This window comes from Taurulus bubalis, assembly GCF_910589615.1.
Source record: "Taurulus bubalis genome assembly, chromosome: 20".
In the NCBI taxonomy this organism is placed as follows: domain Eukaryota; kingdom Metazoa; phylum Chordata; class Actinopteri; order Perciformes; family Cottidae; genus Taurulus; species Taurulus bubalis.
The window spans coordinates 15,668,104-15,690,335 of record NC_136608.1 but is presented as its reverse complement, the minus strand read 5'-3'; the positions used below and the strand labels follow the sequence as shown (position 1 = coordinate 15,690,335).

Below are 22,232 nucleotides of genomic sequence, written 5' to 3'. Positions count from 1 at the left end.
CATAGCTTAACAAGTATTTTACCTCCGCGATGGTGCGATAAATGTGATCTATTTATGTCGATATCTGTTCGGCCGGCTGGACGCAGATCTGTTAGCGGGTTTTTATTTACGTGTTTTCTTATTGTTGTTCCTCAGGAGTCTTATTGATGCTGTAATCTAGATCAGGGACTGAGATCGGCCGTGTACTGTAGTTTGTATTGTCCTCTTCTCCGCTGTGAATCATGTAGAATAAAATAAATGTTTTTTTTAGACTGCTGTGTGTTAAACAAACTAAAAGATGTGTGTGTGTGTGTGTGTGTGTGTGTGTGTGATATCACTCACCACCAGATATGCTGAGAGAATGTAGGTGGAGACATGAAGTATTTCCACTTCACAATGCCGAACAAACTCTTCTCATATATATATATATATATATATATATATATATATATATATATACATATACACATATATACATATATTTAATGATGATAACATGAGAACGTGTAGCTCTCTGTTGCCCAAATAACTGCTCTGAGCCCATTTTCACTAGCTAACGTCACAATAAATCTAATTTAAATGTAATTTATTTTACATGGTCATAAACCGGCGGTGTAGTTGAGCCCATATTTGTGCCTCTCATGGAACTTCACTCAATATTTAGTATTTTTAAATTTCAACTAATGTCAAGATAACCGTTTAGCTAACGGCTACTTTTGCAAGCAATGTGGGAAAAACATGTGTATTAAACTTATGCATGAAATAATTAGAAAGATAATAAATGATTATGGATTAACTATAAGAGAGATAGATAAATAATACATTATTTTAAATTAATTACATTTTAAAGCCGTCACTTCCAACTACAATCGTTGTTCGGTTGAAACTCAAATACAGCGACTTGTAAAGCAGGTGAACGTCGGTGTTCGTGCAATCGGGAAATGTTAAAAAATATCAATTCACGTTCAAAGCTTTGTTCATATTTTTCCTTTAGAAAACACAAAGTTCATAAATTTGAGTGAACATGAACTGCATCAGTCCTCCCTGTTAAAAAATAGCAAACTGCTTACTGGTTTGGACAACTTTGACCATACTGGGAATAAACACATGGTCTGCAGGTTTATTTCATGTGAATAAAGCTATTAAATGCTCTCATATCTTATATATATATATATATGCATATGCATATGCATATATATATATATATATATAGTTGCCCCAATCAATTTACCCATTATTCACGCCCCAAAAGGTCAAAACAAGTCACAGTCTCATTCACACTTTACTCCATTATTGACATATATAGATATTATATTCCTCATATATAGACGTTATATTAATCCTCATATATAGATGTTCTATTAATCCTCATATATAGACGTTATATTAATCCTCATATATAGATGTTATATTAATCCTCATATATAGACGTTATATTAATCCTCATATATAGATGTTATATTAATCATATATAGATGTTATATTCCTCGTGGTCAAGAGCTAAGTTACAGACAGAGAATAAATAAAGAAAAAATGCTTTTGAGACAAACATTTTAAGATTGAAAGGGTTTTGGGGACGAACACACAGTTTTTATTATTCTTCATTTACAGCAATTCTTAGGCATCTCTTGTGTCTTAGTTTGTATGTTTAATACTTGGCTATTGTGTTATCTCATAGGAAAGAAATGAACTCCATCATGTTGAATACACACGAGTCCAGTAAAGGTTCTACGTTCCACCGCTGTGCAGTGAGGAGGTTCCTTCACACGGAATAGTCTGCCATGGCTTGAGAGTTTCAGGAGAATCTTCACACGTCATGATGAAGTCATTCCTGCACGACTTTACGTTTCTACAACTGTCCGTGTACTTGGAATAAGATGTGGGTTATTTTCTTGATAAGCAGGAGGCAACACGGTGAAGGTACAGAGGGTTATGTTATTATTTATTTCACCTAGTGACGTGTGCTTCTGGGTTCAGTTGGCGCCCGCGGTGCCGCTGCGGCTGAGGCTGCGGCTGATCTGAGGGAAGTGGACGGCGGGCGTTCTGGACGTGGGTCCGTAGAGGCCGAGGTTTCTGGCCGCCGCCGACCTCCTGGGCTGCTTCACGCTGGGGAACGGGGAGAAGACCGGCGGTTTGGGCGCGGCGGTGGCGGCGGACGACAGCGCCGGGGTCGACGGGGAGGAGGACAAGTGGGATCTGGACGAGGAGCAGACGGAGGACAGCGAGGGCGTGGAGGGGGAGGAGGTTTTGTAGAAGGCGGAGGAGGATGCGGGAGGAGCGAGGGAGGAGAGGCCGCTAGCGGAGGGGGATGACGGGAGGCGGCGGGGCGGCGGCGGCGGGGTGGAGGGAGGTGTCGGTGAAGCCGATGCCGAGGGGCTGAAGGAGCGGTGAGGTGGAGGTGAAGCGATGGAGGGGAAGTGCTCTTCTGAACCCGAGGAATCGGGCTCGTTGTGTCTGTTTGAGGACGGAGGAGGAGGAGGAGGAGGAGGAAGAAGAGGGACTCGAGGTGCAGGTTTGGACTGCGGTTGTGTTTCTGGGTCTTTGAGATCCAGAGAGTCCAGTTGCACCACCACCTCTGAAACCTCCGCGGTCTCCTCTGCCACCGGCGGAGCCTCTTTAGACTTAAAGGAATCACTCCCTTCTTCCTGCTCCTCCTCATCATCATCCCTCTCCTCTTCACCCTCAAATCTTCCTAATCCTCCCTCCTCTTCCTCCTCCTCATCCCCTTCCCTTTCCTCTGAATCTCCAAAGCCCAGCTGTGCCCGGGCCCTGGCTACATTCCTCCGGTGAACCCGGACGTGAGCTCTCCACGGCGACCCGGCGCCTCCTGCCGAGCTCCCCGGAGATCCGGTGCCGTTGGAGAGCGGCGAGCCCTGACCCTGACCCCGACCCGGGGAGGCGGGTCTGGACCCCGGCAGCGTGGACGTGCTGGCGGACGTGGGGGTGGAGCCCCGGGGGTCTGCGCGCGGTCTGCGCCCCAGAAGGAGGTGGTTGATCACGGAGCTTGACGGGTTGAGTTGGGAGGGCAACACGCGGGTGGCGGGACACTTGTCTAATTAAAAAAAAAAAAAAAAGTCACATGAAAACAGGCAGCAAAACAGTCGTTTCACGTAAATATTTGAATTTGTGTTGTGAATTTTTAACCTCGATTAAATAGATTCGTCTGTGTTTTCAACCAGTTGAGTTAACTTTAAAGAAACTATAATTGTTTTGTTCCCTAACTATATTAAATGCCGATTAAGAGATCTTTAATTTAACGAAGTGGTGACAAACACACAGCAAGTAGAAACTACACAACTCTTAAGATGGATTTGACTTAAAAACTTATTTTTCTTTATCAGTGATCTTTTATAATGAAACAGTTATTCTATGAAACCAAAAATATTCACAAATGTATCCTAAGTAATGTAATTTGTTTATTAAAAAAAAACTAGCGTATTAAATGTATAGTGATAGTATCGTGAACTGAAAAGGTTACAACCGCTAAATAATTATTTTACTAAATGGACCAATGAAAGTCGTCTAAACTACAAAACTATCTTGTGAATGATAATTAACTGCATTAACAATATAGTCATGAATAAATAGTGTTTGATGCAACAGCTGAGTCACTTTAGAAATACAGTCAGCTGCTCAAAGCTCCATCAGACAATTTATCTTCCATTTTATATAATATCTATAGCAATAAACTGCATGTTGGTTCTAAAAGCTGATTACACATCTTTACAGAGCGTTTGTACGAGTGATCATTAGCAGAGATATTTAAGAGTGCACAGATGTTTGAATCTGAAAATAAAACACATAATATCTCGTCATAATACGGTCATACAATGTGCACAAGTCTCATGTTAGTGTGAGAGGAGGAACAAATAGAAGGAAGCAGAGGTTGTTAATGAAATGTTAGTGACAGGAATTCACCCCAAAACCTGCAGCACACAGCTGGAAAAATGAATCATTTGCAAATAAATCAAGTATAAATGGAGACATCTGTCACTTATAAAGACATACAGTGTTTTGGTATTAAATAGTAATGCTAATAACTAGCTTTTAAGAGTTATAAGTGCTTTAAAAGCACACAGTGTTTTGACATTATTAAGGCTGGAGCGTGAGAACAATGTGTATAAATAAAACTGTGTACAGCAGTGGTGGAAATACTCTGTTATAAGTAAAAGTACAAAAGTATGAGCATCTAAATAAACTTAAAAGTACTCATTATACAGAATAATTATGTAGCTGGATTATAATTACTGATTTTAAGATGACTTTAAATGTATTAATTGATATCTGATATGCAGGACATTACTTCATAAACAGCTTCTGAATTTTAGAATTATAAACATACAGTAATATAATCACAATTTATTTGATGATTATATTTTGTATATTAATCTGGAAAGTAAATTAAGTTCTCAAATGAACGTAGTGGAGAAAAGTATTTACTCTGAAATGCAGTAGAGTGGAAATATAAAGTAGAATAAAATGGAAATATTTAAGAAAATAAGTCAAAATTATACTTAATTTCAATACTTAGTAGAGTAAATATGTACTTTATTACTTTCCACCAACGGTACACCGTAACATACTAACACAACTGTACTTAATAAATAAATAAATGTGTGTGACTGATGGACTTGTTTCATGTAAAGTCGTGACAGGTGCCTCCAAATAAATATGTGGAATACAGCCGGTGCATAAACTCCTGCAAATATAACAACACCAGCACCATTTGTCCAGCTACTATTCCCTCTGGCAGACACATGTTATACATAAACACATAAAGCAGAAGAATGCAGCACCGGTTTCCAAAATGCTCTCAAAATGCCTTCAGAGTCGCCTTCACTGCTCCTTAATAAAAGATGTCACCCAACAAGTGAACGTTTTAAAGTTACGGCTGTTAAGCGAAGCAGTGACGCGTTTGCTCGTGACGCTGCAGCCACAGTAGTTTTATTAAATGAATCCTGCAGCATTTTGAGAGCATCCTACGTATTCAAGCCAGAGAGTTTACAGTGATACAACCTGAAGAGGATGTAGTATTTTACAGCCAGTCGTTCCCTCGCCAGATTTCCAATGTGTGTATTTTATACCTTTTTTAAAAAGAGAAAACACTCAATGGTTAAAATAAGCAAGAAGAGAGTGAATTTTAAGCCGTACAATGTTCATTATTTATATATGTTTGATTGCATAAGGTTCATTTATCAGAAAATCAATGAAAAAAAAAAAAAAATTGAAATCTGGCGAGGTGAAACTACTGTACTGTCCTTATATCATTCAATTACGTCGATTCATTCATTAATTCATCATTAAAGACGCCCAGAACACCCAGTTTTTAGACGTGGCCGACCGCAGTACCGTCAGCGCTCTGGTCGGCACCGTCGCCGTGTTTGCTGCGATGCTCCTGGAGAACCCCGGGGTTAGTGGCCACTTCAGGTCCGGGTCCTACAAGTCACACATCAGCATCAAACACATGAAACTCTGCTGCGTTCATGTTCCCGTCCTTCATACCAGGTGGAGCCTCATCAGCGTCTGCTGTGTTGTTGTGTGTCTGCATGGTTTTTTGTTCAAGAAGAATCAGCAGATCTGGACATTAACCGCCGCTGTCGACACACTGTACGGTCTTATTTATTTGTTTTTGTTCCCTGTGCACAGCTTCCTGAAGGAGCTTATTTTGTTCTGAAATAGGATGTGCATGTAACTCATGAGCAAAACATCACTTTACCGCCTGCAAAGAAGAAATTAAGTTAATATTTTTGTGCTGAAACGTTATTGAAGTTACTATGAGGAACTTTAACTTCGTGGTGAATCTGGCGCCCCCTGTGGACTAATGCGGTAGTGTCTCTGAGCACCAGGGTCCCTTCGGAAAACCTCTCATTTTACTGCAGCAGTGAGATCCTCTCAGTCCAGGTTCTGGTTCTGGTTCTCCCGTTGCCCCTCTTCCCTCCAGCGGGTCCAGAAATACGTCCGATGGCTCCGATGTCGAGCTTTAAGAAGAACTCTCTAGAACCAGACTTCTAATATTCTCCTTTACTTATGAAGGTCATGGAGAAGCTCCAGTATTAAATCGAGACCGTTTCATAACCAGTGAAAAGTTCCTCACAGTAACTTTAAAATGTACAATATACAACAAATGCCTAACTTTGGGAACTGCAACGACATCGAAGCTTTTTCCCTACAGTCATGAATCATGAACCAATAAACAGTGAAAGAAAAGGCAGTTAAAGTCAAGTTATGAAGTCATTTCTCTTCTTCCCACCTGTGCGTATGTAGAGTTGCATGGCCTGTTGCTGCTGCCTCCTCTTGATGCGCGTGTATTGCTTCTTCAGGGCGTAGATGTCGGTGCTCATCCGCTCCATCATCATGCTGTTGATTGCTGCTTGATGCTCCGCCCTGGCTCCGCCCCCTCCTCCTCCAGCTCCTCCCCCTCCGGCGCCCACCGCTCCCGGGCTCAGCTCTGCGATGTTCCCCTGCTCTCCTCGCTGGTCTGGAGGACGACAGATGAAACTTCTTTATCCCGACATCAGACTCTTTCACTTCATTACTTATTCCACTTGATTTATTTCAGACGCCGAGTTCGACAGAAACAAATTAATCGAGAGATTCAGGGATTAGAGTCGAGGGCTTTCGTTCTAAAAGCGGACAGAAACATTCTAGGAAAATACACAAAATCGCTGTTTTAGGTCCTCTTAAGCTCCTTTTCTTACTTATTACTTACTTTTATCCTCTTTAATCAAGATAAGCTCAGCGCCAAAACTAAGCGGCACATGAAAAAGCCTCTTGATGCCGTCTAACCTTTGAAGACGAGGAAAATGTGCATTTTGTCTGCAATCCGTTTGACATTTACTTCACTGAGTTTGTTTGTTTTCTCTTTTTCCTCGACTGGAAAAGGTCAGAAGTTATTCTGTCTTCGTCACCTTTTCCTCCTTTTGTGATGCAAAGACTGAATCCGACCCGGCAGCACGCAGTGTAGGTTTGTTTACTGTGATTATACCGTTTGTCTCAGAATGACTGTGGAGATGATTTATTAATGTCCAAATGATACACTTTGCTTTTAAGAATGAGCCATTTCCCCTCTAAAACAGGTGAAAACAGCTTGTGCCGATATCGACTTATGATGCTAAATTAAACACTTATTTCTATCTGTAGTTATTTCTAAATCTCTCTGGTGAGCGCCGAGTACTGCCGATGCTTTTAACTAAATCGCCGGCTGCCATTGAAACCACGCGGAGCGCGTCACTGACCTTTGATGTGTTTGTGGTACCTCTGCAGCTCCGGGGCCAGGAGGCCACCCAGGGGACCGAGGCAGCCGAGCGCCGTCACCACCGAGTCTTCATCGTCCATGTCGGCGTCGTCGTCGTCGCTCTCCCAGCTGCCCAGAACGCCACTGGAACCAGAGAACGTCATCGTCATCGTCACCGCTGACGCTATAACAAGTTCAAACATGTAACTAAAGGTTTTATTTCAGGTTTTCCTTGATGGTAAACTATTTGGAACCAAATTTTGCTCCCTATTTAATGCAATAAAAGTTCTGTGGCGGATAAATATGCACAGTAACTTAAAGGGATAGTTTGGATGTTTTTCTAAGTGTTTTTTAAGGAGTTGCTGGTCTACCGCTGCCTCCTGTGTTTGTGTTACTGTGTGACTTTAGTGAATCTGAAATAACCTTTAAAAAACACCAAAGTCACAAAATAAACACAAGCAAACCAACCGATTGAGGCAGCGGTTATTCTGCGAGGTTAAACAACTGTTTTTTGTCAAAGGAGTCTGGTGCACAGATAAGTAATAGAAAGTCTGACAGCAAGGTAAAGCGGTGAAAATATTCTAAATATAACGTACACTTAAACTGATATATAGCAGTACATTGCTTTGGAGAAGTACCTCATACACCCTCACTTCCAAAAAACTAAACTATCCCTTTAAAAAAGGTTCCAATTCCAACCTGCATCTGTGTTTGTACATATTTAATTTTCCATCATCTAGTTTAAAGACTCTGTTAAATATATACATTCAATGTTTCTGAACTTAAACACATTTTCTTCACGTTGTGTCCCTTTAACAGCAGGAAGCTGAAATCAAATGAATGCACAATGTTTATTTATCAAGACTTCTGAGGACAGTGCAAACCTCCCACTGGATTTGACCGCCGTCGGGAACGGGGTGATGTTGTACGTGTACTTCTCTCTCAGCTCCGCCAGTTGAGGGAAAGGAAACACCGCCATGGCGTAAACCTCCTGAAATACAAGGTGACCGGTGAATATATCGGCGTGGAAACATCCCGAGAGGTTTAACAGGTGAGGGTTTAGTTTACCTGCATGAGGTCGGGAGGATCGATGAGCTTGTGCTCCAGCATCTCCTGAGCGAGGCAACCCATCGTGCTGTAGAACTCATCCGCCGTGTGACAGTACTCGATCCTCCTGGACGGACGAAGGAAGACGAGCAGCGTTTAAAGGTCAAATCAGAGAAGAGGATGGAGAGAAATAAAAAACACACATTGTGGATATTCATATTCAGGGTTTCTCCTCATTCAGTGGCACAAAATCCTCACGATACCGTCCCTATTTTTCTAGCACTGGTCGAGTATTAGTAGTGTATTCATTTGAGTATTTTACCAATAATCATAAATATAGTTGTAGATTTAGAATGCTCTGGGTTTCAGTGGATACTTTATGTCTCATGGTTCAAAATCTGACTAGCACATATTGAACAATTCATATATTTTCTAAATGTTTGTGCGCGGAAAATAATACGATTTTAAAAGTTGTTAAAATCCCATTTTCCAGGGGAATGGTCCACTCACTCTCCCAGTCTCTCCCAGATGGCGAGGGCGACCCGGAACAGCACCTCCGAACCCTCGAAGAAAACCGAGTCCCAGATCTTCAGCACGGTGGGCGCCGGCAGGCAGGTGGCGAACATGGTGAGGAACCACTGCATCGTGAACACGTTGGTCAGCGGCGGCTCGTAGCTGCCTGAGGGGAAACAGACGGCCGCTATTTGTACCCACCATTCTGCCTTTATGCAGGAATGTGCATTTGATTTATAGACTGTTGAAGCAGATTTGTACCTCCGGCCTCTCTGTTGGCAGCTTTCTGAAGGTGGTGGAGATGCTGCGACAGTCTGGGCAGCTTTAGGCGCAGCAGGTCTCTGAACACGGCCATGTCCACTGACGGAAGAGACAGATGTACACATAAGAGATTAAAACATGACGGTAAACTGGTATCTCAAAACTGCAGCTACTGGGGAGGTTTCATTGTGTCAGTTTAGTTAAACGCTGTAAATGCTTGAAGCTCTGATTTGATAAATTATCTTTTTTCAGACCACAGCTGCCACATCCGTTAACCTCGTTAGAGACGGACTTCTAAACAAAATAATTATTTACATAACTGAACAATCGGTCGCTCATGATTATTAGTGATTATTCTATTCGTATTTTCTACTACAAAAGAAAAAAATGCTTGTTGTGTCCAACCAGCAGTCCAAAATCCAAATGTATTCAATTAACTATAAAAAAAAAGAGTCACATTTGAGAAGCTGGAAAGAGAAATGTTTTGTGGCAATTTTGCATTAAAAAAAACTGACTTCTACAATTATGAATTATCAGAGTTGTTACAAATACATTTTCTGTCACTTGAGAAATCTTTTAATCTGTAGACCAAAAGGAGATTTATACCCTCCTAAGAAACCTGACACACGAACATTCCACTTAAAATGGAAAAAAACATTATTTCTTTGTGCACAATTATTGAGCTTGTAGTTTATTTCTGAGCAGAAGTTGTGACGGTATGTTCTGAATGAATCGGCCCGTGTGTGTGTGTGTGTGTGTGTGTGTGTGTGTGTGTGTGTGTGTGTGTGTGTGTGTGTGTGTGTGTGTGTGTGTGTGTGTGTGTGTGTCATTGTGTTTACCCGACAACGCTCGCAGGTTGTTGGCAAAATAACTCTCAGGCAGCACTTTGTCGATGAGGTAGATCATCACCTGAAGACAGAAGAGAGGAGAAAGACCTTTAATAGTTATTTAAAAAAGGTCAGGAAGAAACATAGAAACTCCAGCAGGAAGTCAACTTTTTATGTGCGTTATATTAAAATGATGAGAGACTCTCCCTTTATCATACCTTTGAGCACATAGTGTGTGTGTGTGTGTGTGTGTGTGTACCTTAAGTGCGTCGCTCTCGTGTCCCTCCGTCACTTCCAGGATGAGTGCAGCCAGCACGTTGAAGCCCTGGCAGTAGCCCACACTTTTATTCCAGCGGGCGTAGGCCAGCAGCACCCTCTTCAGCACCACCCTGTCCTGCTCCCCCTCCTGGCCACAGTAAGAACTGCAGCCCGTCCTGTGCAGGTCCTGGACATTAGAAGGATAACATAAAACGCTATTAATCCAGAAGGAAATTCTTGTGACAGAATAAAACAATAGAATAAAAATGATTAAGTGTAAAATAAATTATACTGACACCATTGGATACAGGAGCAATAAGAGTAAGGAAATACAAAAAAGAATGAAAATACAAAGTGTATAAGAAGTAATTTTGTCAAATGGAAACTAAAATACAAAAGTAGTATGTAGCATGATAATGAGAGCGATATTGTCAATAATATTGGAAAAAGTAGAATAGAGTATTGAAATGTAACACTGTGAGCTGTTGAAAGAGTTGCACATGAGGTGGTTATTATTGTTTAAAAGGGGGAGGAGTTATATAGTTTGACGTCGTCAGCCAGATGTTCAGTATGGATTATTGTTTTATGAATCTGTGCATGTACCGGATGAATTAAACGATGAGGAATGGTCGTTTCATGCATTTAGGAGAGAGACGGTGATGATGATGAAGTAAATAATCAGACTTTGCCTCCGTTGATGGAAAAATAAAAAAACCCTCTTCTGTTTTTCAGTGACTCAGAGATTCAACAAAGAGCTTCCATGGTATTTCCATGATGCATCCGTCTGGTTCTGACGCACAGCCCGAAGCAAACATCCTCTACCGGACACTGCTCTTCCTCATTAGTAGGAGACACACACACACACACACACACACACACACACACACACACACACACTGATGGCTACTGAATCTGAAAAGATTGTTTGTTTTTTCATCACGACTGTGCACTTCCTGCAGATCCACTTATACTCAATAGAATAGTTCAAACCTCAAAGGCCGATAATAGTCTGTGACAGAACAGTTGGACAAATGTCTTTAGGATGAAAGAAGAATATTAAAACTGGATTTTTGATTAGGGTGTGTGCCCTCCCTATTGAAATAACATAAAAGTCAAAGACACAATAACCTTAACAGGTTAATTGTTTTCTTAATTAGTGAACAGAGATCGCTCAGATGTTGAGTCATCATATTTCCTGATGTGGAACCAACAACAGCTCTTTATTCTCCATGAAAACATTGGTACTTTTTATTATGAAAGGTATTAAAACTGTAAAAATATGAGATATCAGCGGTTTCTCACACAAACAAATATATAAATATAAATATGCTGCAGTCACAATACTGTACTGAACACAACAGTCTCTACATTTCAATCGATGCATTCTGTTGGAGAAATGCTGACGCGTCAACACTGTGCTGCTGACTCACGACCTTTTGCTCACAACCCCCCCCCCCACACACACACACACACACACACACACACACACACACACACACACACACACACCTTGACGATTTGGATGCCGAGGGAGTCATCGTCCGGGTTGCTGCGCTCGTTGAAGGCGAAGCGGAGCGTCTTCTCCCAGTCGATGGAGATGCTGTGGAGGTACTGGTCTGCTAGCGTGAGCCAGACCTGCAGAGAGACACCAGGAACCACATGGCTACTAAATAGAACCGCATGGGTACTAAATAGAACCGCATGGGTACTAAATAGAACCACATGGGTACTAAATAGAACCACATGGGTACTAAATAGAACCGCATGGGTACTAAATAGAACCGCATGGGTACTAAATAGAACCACATGGGTACTAAATAGAACCACATGGGTACTAAATAGAACCACATGGGTACACATGGGTACTAAATAGAACCACATGGGTACTAAATAGAACCACATGGGTACTAAATAGAACCGCATCAACAGCTGAGTCAAACACCTTTCATTCACTGAGTCACCTCCCTCTCCCTCCCTCTCCCCCCTCTCCCTCTCCTCCTCTCTCCCTCCCCCTCTCTCACTCTCCCCCTCTCCCTCTCCTCCTCTCTCCCTCTCTCTCCCCCTCTCTCTCTCTCCCCCTCGGCTCCCAAGAGATAAGTTACGATGTGAGATCAAAGTGCTTCTTGTTTATTGTTCTTTTAGACAACGCCGCCTCTCAAGACCGTGAAATGCTTGGCAATAATAAAGAAAACACACTTTTCTTGCAATAGTACATCTGGGTCATCGCTTCTTTTTTATGTCTTCTTCATCAAAATGAGTTGTTGTTTTTTTATATTTCTGGCCTGCGTTTACTGAACATGCAACACTTACAAGGCTTCTGCTAATTGTTTTACTACATTTTTATTCCACGTGTCGCTCAGCGAGTGCAGCAAATCCCTACAACAAGCTCACGTTAAACCTTCAGCCCACGTTACTTACCCTCTTCCTCCATTCCTTCGGGATCCCAGTCGGGAGTCTGGCCACGGATTTAAGGGCGTCGTACCACTGTGGGGAAGAAACTCCGTTATTCACCTTTTTAATTAGGCAGCATACTCTGAGGCGCTTCAATATGAATACTTCATGTGTAATGCTACATTATTTATTCTCTTAAGGGGGAGAAGTCAGCATTATCACATTCATTCACACTGAACATTACTCCAACAGTTCACTTCTGACCTGCTGGAATCCATTCTTTCCCAGCGATGGCTCGATGGTGAACTTCAGCCTCGTGTCAACGCCTGCGAACAAACAAGTGACACCCGGTCAGACCGGTGTGGAAGCAGAGCTGGGCGACTACCACCCCTCAGTTTCTGTGACCTACATCTTACTATGCATGTAAATATCCTTTAACAAGCTTCTATCTGTAGAAATCATTAAAAATCACAACATCTTGAGTGTGAACGCACATTGTGAGCCTCACTTTGTTTCACTGATTTAACATTTAGCGTCGCTGAGGCAGAATATATTGAGATATGGCTCCTCAATGTGGAAAAGGGGCACGTTAAGCAGATAATCAGACATCAAGATGATTTTATATGAATTATATTACGACCAAAGTAGCAACAAAGGGAGAATAAATACAAAAATAATTAAAATCGATGTCTCAATGAGTTCATTTAAACGGTCTCAAACCAAAATAAATGAGCATTACACTTTTTTAATTGAAATCTAATTCCTCTAATAGTACTAATAATAACAAACTAATATGCACTATTTTTAGTTTGCAAACACCAACGCAAAATAGAAACACCTCTCAGTCTCACATGGATTCATGCGTTCACAACTTCTTTTCAAGCTTTTTAATTAACATTATGCTCAGAGGGAGTTTGTTCCACTGGTTGGGAGCTGAAACAGTAACAGCATGATTCCCTCCCTTGTAACTTTAAGAAGTAATCAAAAGGAGAGACATCCAGAGTCAAGGAAGCTGTTTTTCCTTCACATAAAATGGCATCAAGCTAATTATCTGACTAAATATTATAAATGCAAACCAAATATATAAAAAAAAGTCAACGCCCTCCTATAAGAACAAACTAGTTACGTGTTTATTAAAGCTGCAGTTACATCATGCTCGTCCACGAATCTGAAATCTGAAGCAAGAGTTTCAGACACCGGAAGCTCTGAGTGCTAGAGAGCAGCACGTGCAACCCTTTTTTAACCCGATATGACGACAGGAGGACACCGTGAAGGCCGTCGCGTTAAACCAGTGGATCCCTATCGGGATCTGGTGCGCAGTCAGAGTCGCTGTCCGCTGCGCGTGGTGCTGAATCCACCGGCAGCATCGTGTCAGAGCTCTTTGCACGCAGACTCCTTCAGAGACAGACTTCACGCTGCAGGATGAAGCCTCCGAAACGGAAATGAAACTTTGATCTGAAGTTAAGAGGAAACGGGTTTCGGCTCTCGGCGGCCATTTCTGCCCCCACGTCTGCAGACGACTGATCCGTCTCTTGAATCAGAAGCCGTACACACACAATAAAGTACACACGATAAAGTTTGCACGACATTAAAAGCCCTTCACGAGACGACAAAGTGTGTTTTTAAACCTGCTCGGTCCTCCTCTGTCGTGGTTTCCTGCGCCATTCTCTTTATTCTGCGGTTTCCTCTCCGAGCTCCGAGAGGATTAACACGGGAAACCTCCTACTTCCCGGTCACAGATTATTATGACAGCGACACGGATCACACACACAAGGAAACACGAGAGAGGCTGCAGCCAGCATCACAGGGGAGAGTTTGATTGGAATTAAACCAGGAGAATAAGGGAGAGATAGGAGGCAGGAAAGGAAGGAAGGAGAGAAATAATGAGGTGATAAAAGGAATGGGTGAGGGAGAAAACTAAATAATTAATCTGATCTAATGTTTAGTCTTTGGGTAGAAACAAGATAAAACAACGTTATAAACTCAGGTTAGTCTAAACTATACACATGAAGTTGATTTTAAATCATGAATAAACAATATTAAAGTTGTAGTCATGCTCTTATGAAGCATAACCAGACGAATATCATCGGACATTGATGGATTTTTGCTGTGTTGTCTGCGTTTAAAGCACCGTAACCATAAAATATCACAAAGCATTAAATATGCAACTTGTCCTACGTGCAGCGTCCTTATCTTTATTTATGAACACTACACATTTATGGCTTTCACTTATTCAAAACGCTCCATCGAGCACTTAGAACAAGGACAGGTGAGCGGCCCAAATAAAAACACAGACCAACCACAACATGCTTTTAAAACAGTAAACAACATAAAATAATTAATTTCCGCACCAGATGGGTCTCTAAAATCTGAGTGATCACATTCCAGATGTAGAGACATCTGGACGTCTCTGCTGGCTTCATATCTGGTGCATCGGTGGTGTTCAAAGAAGAAGAGGAAGATTGGAATCAGATTCCTCTTCATCATTTGGTCGGTGTGAAGCCTTACGTATGAAACAAACCTCGTGCCCTGCATGTTCTCACCATTTCATTTTGAACTGGAGCTCAGTTCTTAATCACGTTGGTGAAAATGAGCTCATCCTGATCACTGCTTTTTTTTTTTAAACCAAGAGGATAATCATAACACATTTGTAACAGCAAAATAAAGTACTGACAAATTCAACCACACATTACATTATGAGGGTATCAGATAATATACATTATTATCTGTTACGTCACTGTCTCTTAGCTTTTAGTTTCTTTTAACTTGTCTTGTTCTGTGTTTTCTGTAACAATGTGTTTATGCTGCTGCTTGCCTTGGCCAGGTCTCCCTCGAAAAAAAGATGTTTAATCTCAATGGGACTCTCCTGGTTAAATAATTCATGCTCCCTTTTTATTGCACTCTGTTTTATGTTTATTGTTAAATGTTGTGCACCTCCTGCCAGGACAAATTCCTTGTATGTGTAAACATACGTGGCAATAAATGGTTCTGATTCTGGTTCTTAGAACACTACAGAAAAGAAAAAGGTTTAAAAAATAAAAATACAATATATACCTTGTATATAAGGCATCATTTTTAATTATCTAAAATAATACTTTTTCTCGTCTAATTTGCTTAGATTTGACATATCAGGTCCATAAACAGTTAAATGAATGGAATGGAATGGAATGAGATCAGGTCTATATAAGCAGTAAATAAAAAGGAAAATGAGAGTTTAAGACACCATTTCTTTAGTATGACGGAATAAAACGTGCACCTATAAACCCAAAAGGCTTGCCACTCATCCTAAACTCTGCCTCCAGGTATTTAATAAGAGTCACCTGGCTCTAAGGTGCAGAGCAGCCGGGGCGCGCTCCTGGAGATGCCGTTCCTCTTCCTCAGGACGTTGCTGATGATGCTCCCGACCCCTCCCGAGCCCTGCTGCCGCTGCCGCTGCCGCGCGCCCGGCCTCGGCCTCCTGCCGGCGCCGCAGAGCCGCTCCTGCCTCATCGGGACCCGAGCCGATCACTCCCGATCAATCAATCGATCATCGTCGGCTTCTCCCGCGTTAATAACCCGCCTCTACGTCTCCCAAGACGTTCAAATTTACACCAATTCAACCGATTCAAATCTCTTCCGGTTATTGGTCGCGTCCTTTCTTTTTTTTTTTTTTTTTTTAATCAATCAGCGAGCAGCAAACGTCCTCGCGCAGGCGACTCAAAACATCTAGAAAATATGATTCAGAAAAATGCCACAAATAGCAGCACGAGGACATCCGGTTTCTGCTGCTTGTGCTCGGTACAGCGCTGCTGATGCTGCTGCACACCTCCTCTTCTTCATCCTCCTCCTCCTCATCATCCTCCTCCTCCGGGTGTTTCCGCGTCACCAGGAGGAGGCGCAAGGAAGGAGAGAGGCGCGTGGGGAGGAGATTTGGAGAGAGGGATGAGGTAATGGGGGAGGAGAGGAGGCGAGGTTCTCAACCAATAAAGGGTTCAGATAATAATTAACTACTGGTTTACATAAATATATGTTGAATAATATGTTTATATAATCTACTCAAAGTAAACTATTATTGAGGAAACCTCAGCTGCCATTTCTCACGAGATCTTTGATCCCTTATTGATTGTCTTGATTCAAGTCACAAATATGGTTTATTAATTCATGGATTCATTGTTTAGATTATTACTTAAAAAGGGAAATGCACCCTAAAAAATAAATAAATAAATCACTACATGGTCTTAGATTTACCCATTTTCTTAGTTTTTATTATATAAATCTTTACTTCTTTTTGGTTAAAACAAGGGAACTTGTGAGATGCGTTTAATAACCAAACATTCCCTCGAGCATCATGATATTCAGCAGATTGAGGTTGTCATGTTGCAGCCGTAATGTTGAATATGAATATGTGTATCAGGTTATTATTTTGAACCCATAATCTCAAAGACTTTGTTCTCTCAGACACCAATCCCCAGAATAATCGCTTCTAGATGAATAAATGTTGCCTCAAAAACTACTTTAACCAAAATCAGCAAGCTAAAATCCCCCTCTAGGATTTAGGAAACACTGATTCTGCCGAGTCACCGCACCAAAAACAGGGAGAGCAACACGAGAAGCGAGGTCTGCAAACTGAATCGATGATGCGCGACATTAGGATTCAGCCTCAGGTGCAGTAAGTGCTTCCTGGATGGAAAACACATCCTCAGGATCAATACCGGCAAACAGCCTGATGATGAAGTTACATAACCATCGTTATGATGTTTCAGTTGGTTGATTGCTCTCATAACTTAATATATTCATACTGTAAACTTGTAGAGTCACTGCAATTCCTTCAATAAGTTAATAATAGATATAATTTAACGACCATTTGAAGAAAACATACCGATAGTAAAGTTACCGACTTGTGTTTCAATGAGTTGTTAAAACTCTAATAGACAATATTCTTTATATAAACAAATAAGTGCAAGTACTTTGCATTAATGGATTAGGATGTATGTATATATACATTTAATATAGCAGTACATTGCTTTGCTCCAGTGCCGGTTCTTCCGTCTCTTTCTCCAAGCTCCATCTACTGTAATAAGAGTTACCGCATACAACCACACTTAAAAAAAATGCAAACTATTCCTTGATAGTTGACTGCACACAAAGCTCTGTACTCAATACTTTGATTAATGTCATTGAAATGTCAAAATTCTACAAAATATTGGGGTAGTAAACAGATGGCCCGTCAATTTATTTTAGCCAATCAGGTGCAATTACATCATAGATTCCTGATATTTAGGAAGCCATAATGTGAAATGCATTCATCTCCAAGAACTAATAAAATGTTAATACTTGGCTCATCATAATCAATGACCGAAATGTATTGTTGAACATTATATATGTTGTCATAATCTCACGTGTATGTGCTTCATCACAAAAAAAACCATTTATTATGTTATACCATACCTCCTTGTGAACCATCATGCTGCTTGTTAACAGAAAGGAAAAGGCAAGCAAAGGAAAATAAACACAAATTCCTGATATTATGTTCAACTTTGTTGAATCATTGTTCTTTTTTCTTCACATCAACAACAACAATCAAGCACAATAACTAAAACACCATAGTAAATACTTCTGCACTTTCATTTTTAAAGAAAATGTGTGAAGAGACGCTGTTATTCTCCTAAAATGTTAACCAAATTCCCAATTTGCATAGTCCGGATCTTTAATCCCACAGATCATTCATAGAATGAGGCTTAATCCATAATCTCTTTCCCTGGAAATATTACCTTTGTTTTAGGACATCTCTGACATAACAGGGAAATTGGAACTACTTTGGAGTCGAACAGCCGGGAGACGGAGATATGAACATGAACATGTGACTCCCGTCACAGTGCATTATGGAAATGTGGCGGCTATTTTCATACAACATGTGATAGGGCAGCTTGGGCGAACCTGTACATCCATTGCATCTTGTAAATGCATTCACCTTTCTTGAAGTGTCTAAATGACCTCGTGGTATTATGCTGCACTGGGCCTGAAAGTTGGATTTCAGGGGCAACAAACTTTGATCTGACTACAACAAATGTTGGTTTATGAGACTATTTTTGCTCCCATTAACAATATAAAACAGTCTTCTTGTATAGTAGTTGTATTTTTTCCTCAGACAACCTAAATAATGATAGAAAGAGAGGAAAACCTACAACCACAAATACATTTTTGACTAAAATAAATGTGTCCATGCTTATGGTTATAGATGTTCTTGATGACGTATTGGTTGATATACACCTATAGAAGTTAAAGCCTTTTAAATGTTCATGTTTCAATCTGCCGGTCTCTTCAGGACTAAAGCAAAAGGAGGAACGGTGGGTTCTTACGTCGTTTCTGCGAGACGGCCTGAAGGCAAGCGGTGATGATGTCGTTGTTCTTCTGCAGTTTGTGGCAGAGTCGGTCGCGTCTCCTCAGCTGGCGGAGCAGCTTGGTCGACTGCAGGCCCGTACGATACTTCACCTCCTGGACGATCGAGTGCAGCTCCTCCGGGGCTGCAGAAGAAAGGAGAAAGACAGATGAATAAAAAACTATTTTTCACCTCAGTTATACAAACAACAGACAGCCTTCCTCTCTATAAAAATGGTGCAGCTCAAAACAATACTTGCAATTTCCATATTAGCTCAGGAAAAGATTTACGCAAACGTATTGTTAAAAGAAAAAAAAAAACTAGGTTCCTTGATAAAACAATGAAATATAGTCTGTCTAAATATGATGTCTTCTAAATATTAGTTTGAAATAACACGTGAGGTCTGCACTCTGCTATTAGATAAGCAGATAATGTGTCCTTTTTCCAGGCTGCAGGCAAAGTATAAATTAAATGAAAACCAGAACACCGTCATACATGAACACACACCCTCCTCCATCTTCGTGGAGGTTTTTAGGTGAAGTGAAGGTGACACAGATCTGTGGCACAGAGTTAATCATTGCTTCAATCAATGAATTATTTTTCTAGGACAACTTCACTAAAGAACCAACAATTCAACTGTTAAGGCAGAGAAGCACAAACAAGTTGACACTAATGATGGTGTATATAATAATTCATAATTTATAGAAGAACTGCCTTCTGTGACAAATGATGCATTCTGAACTAAAAATCTGTATTTTTATTATTATTATTAATTTTTTTAATTATATTCTTTATAATTAGTTCATCACTTGAGTCTTCTATCAACTGAAAATACGAAATATTATCTCATTATAACTTCCCATTAATGTAGATTTGCTGCTTTTCTTCATTAAACATTATATCTTTGAAAATAAACGAGACGACGAACGTTGAACAGACCAAAACGTAGTAAATGAATAAATATTCGAGGAGTAATCAAGACAGACAATAATGACAATCTTCTCATCTACGTTCCTTGAAGAGCGATCTTTCATATTACCGCTCTTCTACCAGGAGGTCAAATGTCAAACACACCTGCAGACAACACCCAGGAGGTGGCAGGGTCTGCCTCGAGCTCCAAAAGCTCCTAACGTCCCACTGCAGACACGTCCCCACATTTAATCCCAGACTAAACACACATTGGCATGTTTTCGCTGCTCTGGGAGGCCTTATCGGAGCGTTTCCTCTTCCTGATGGCAGCCCTCTGCACATTGTTTAACAGGACCGAGCCTCACGTGTGGAAGGCAAACACTGAGCTCACGGCCCGGGCTGTGTTTACTGTAGGATTCCACTTTGACAGAGGAAACAATGGCAGCGTGACATTCACAGTGGCGTGCCTTTCAAGACTCCGAGGCAACGCCGTACAGCAAGCGTTGAGGAGGAGTAAACGAGCTGTCAACACACTCGTCAGCCTCTGTCGGGGTGTGTGTGTGTGTGTGTGTGTGTGTGTGTGTGTGTGTGTGTGTGTGTGTGTGTGTGTGTGTGTGTGACGGCCTGCATGCTGCGAGGATACCTGTGAACGGTGTGTCAGCTCATGTACTAAAGGAATCTTTGCATCAATGCAATCAATATAATGAGCTAACGGCACAAGAAGATGATTACATTTCTAATAAACTGCTACTCTATTATCATGTTTTATATATCCCTGATTAAAATTAACATATTCGATCATACATTTTCTTTTAGGTTTAACTTTGTATAATTTCCACTCAGTCTCTCTGATTTATCAGTGAACTCCACTCTGGCATAGCATTAAAAATAGATTTCAAGATTTGTAATGATATTTACTGTACACCAAATACTTACTCTACCTATGTTGTATCACTTTAAAAAAAGTTTAATCCTGAATATGAGAACAGATGTAAGTTTAATATGGACCTTTCACCTTTATATGACTTTATTTGGTTGATATGCATGCATTGTTTGGATGTTTTGTTTTGTATTGTTTTCTGCTAGATGCTAGATGCTAGATTGTGGATGCATTAATGATGGAAGTTAAAATGATTACCCAATTTATGATTAAGTGTTTGATAGTATTCTCATCCGTTACAATCTTTGATATTCTAGTGTACAGACAAATAGCCAACTGGTGTGTGTTGTGTTATGGTTTCAGAATGATGAAGACAATCAGATGCACAACTCGACAGGATGCTTTTTGTTCCCTTACAAACTATCATTTATTTCCCCAAATAATGTAAAGATCTTTATGCATTGTGTTACCTCAACAGGCTGAAGAAATAGTGCATATGGCAGCAATAAATAGGAAAAAGGACCCACTAAGTCTGGGCAGAGCTGACCCCTGATCAGCCCTAAATAAGATGGGTAAAACATATTAAATGAAGAGCTGCTCTTAATCATTTAAATCGCTTTTAATTAAAGCAATACGTTTTATACGAATGATCCATGCAAAGTGTACTCACACCAGTTTGTGAATAGAGTTTGGATTTGGTTACAGACTGTATTCACAAGCTCTTTGAATCAATATTAAACTGACTTGACCAGTAAGGAGAACCAGGACACAAACAGCCGCCACACCCCTCACCTTTCTGGGCCAGGTAGTTCATCTGATGCCTCCTGGTGTGCTTCTCCTGGAGCTCCTGGAGGAACCCGGACCCGGAGTTGCTGCGGCCCAGGAAGGCATCCGAGCCGGACGCCTCGGTGGAGCTGTCCCAGCTGTCCACATTCCTCCTGCCGCCTCCGCCGTACGTCTCATAGAGCTCCACCAGCAGACAGTCCACTATGGAGGACCTCAGAGTTCTCACTCCATCTCCCCGGGACTCGGAGTCACTGTCCCCGGCCGCGCTGGTCCTGTGGGCGGCGGTGGGCACCTGCCGTCCCGGAGGTGGTGATGATGCGTCATTCGGAGGCTCGGCGAGACTCGTCCACTCGTGAAAGCCGGAGAAATCATCCCGGGGGTAGGCGGCAGAGTTGACAAAAACGCCGCTCTCGTCCTCGGAATACACGCCACCGTCGCATATGTCAACTTCCAAAAGTTCGCTCCCGTTTAATTCCACCTCAGACGCCATTTTTATTTTTGTATTTTGTGTACCTTTAGCGGCCAATTAATTCTCCGTTCCTGTAGTTGTCATTTTGTCAGTTGTAAAGTTTTCTTTGAGTGTCTCGAGGAGGATAGAGTTCCTGGAGCACTCCATTCCTCACCTCAGAAAAGGTAGAGACCCGTTTGACAGCTTTTGATTTCCTCCCTGAACGTCCCGGACTCGAGTTCCCTGCCACCCCCCCTCTGAGATTGAACAATGGGCCAGCCCACTGGCTAAATTTCTCAGCGGCTGGCAAACTTTCTTCAGGTCGCGCGACAGGTGCTTGT

General features: G+C 41.4%; 1 protein-coding gene across 1 annotated transcript; it reads right to left on the bottom strand.

The window, feature by feature from the left end:
- Positions 1-1,559: 1,559 nt before the first annotated feature.
- On the bottom strand, positions 1,560-21,933 carry tbc1d30 (TBC1 domain family, member 30; the record flags this gene model as incomplete). Its single annotated transcript, XM_079236181.1, has 14 exons — positions 1,560-3,031; positions 6,230-6,457; positions 7,215-7,357; positions 8,098-8,204; positions 8,282-8,387; positions 8,771-8,939; positions 9,035-9,133; positions 9,874-9,943; positions 10,121-10,306; positions 11,629-11,754; positions 12,538-12,603; positions 12,775-12,836; positions 18,849-19,013; positions 21,450-21,933. The coding sequence occupies 14 exons, from the start codon at positions 21,931-21,933 to the stop codon at positions 1,953-1,955; spliced, it is 3,090 nt and encodes a 1,029-aa protein (XP_079092307.1). The 3' UTR covers positions 1,560-1,952.
- Between the last annotated feature and the right edge of the window lie 299 nt (positions 21,934-22,232).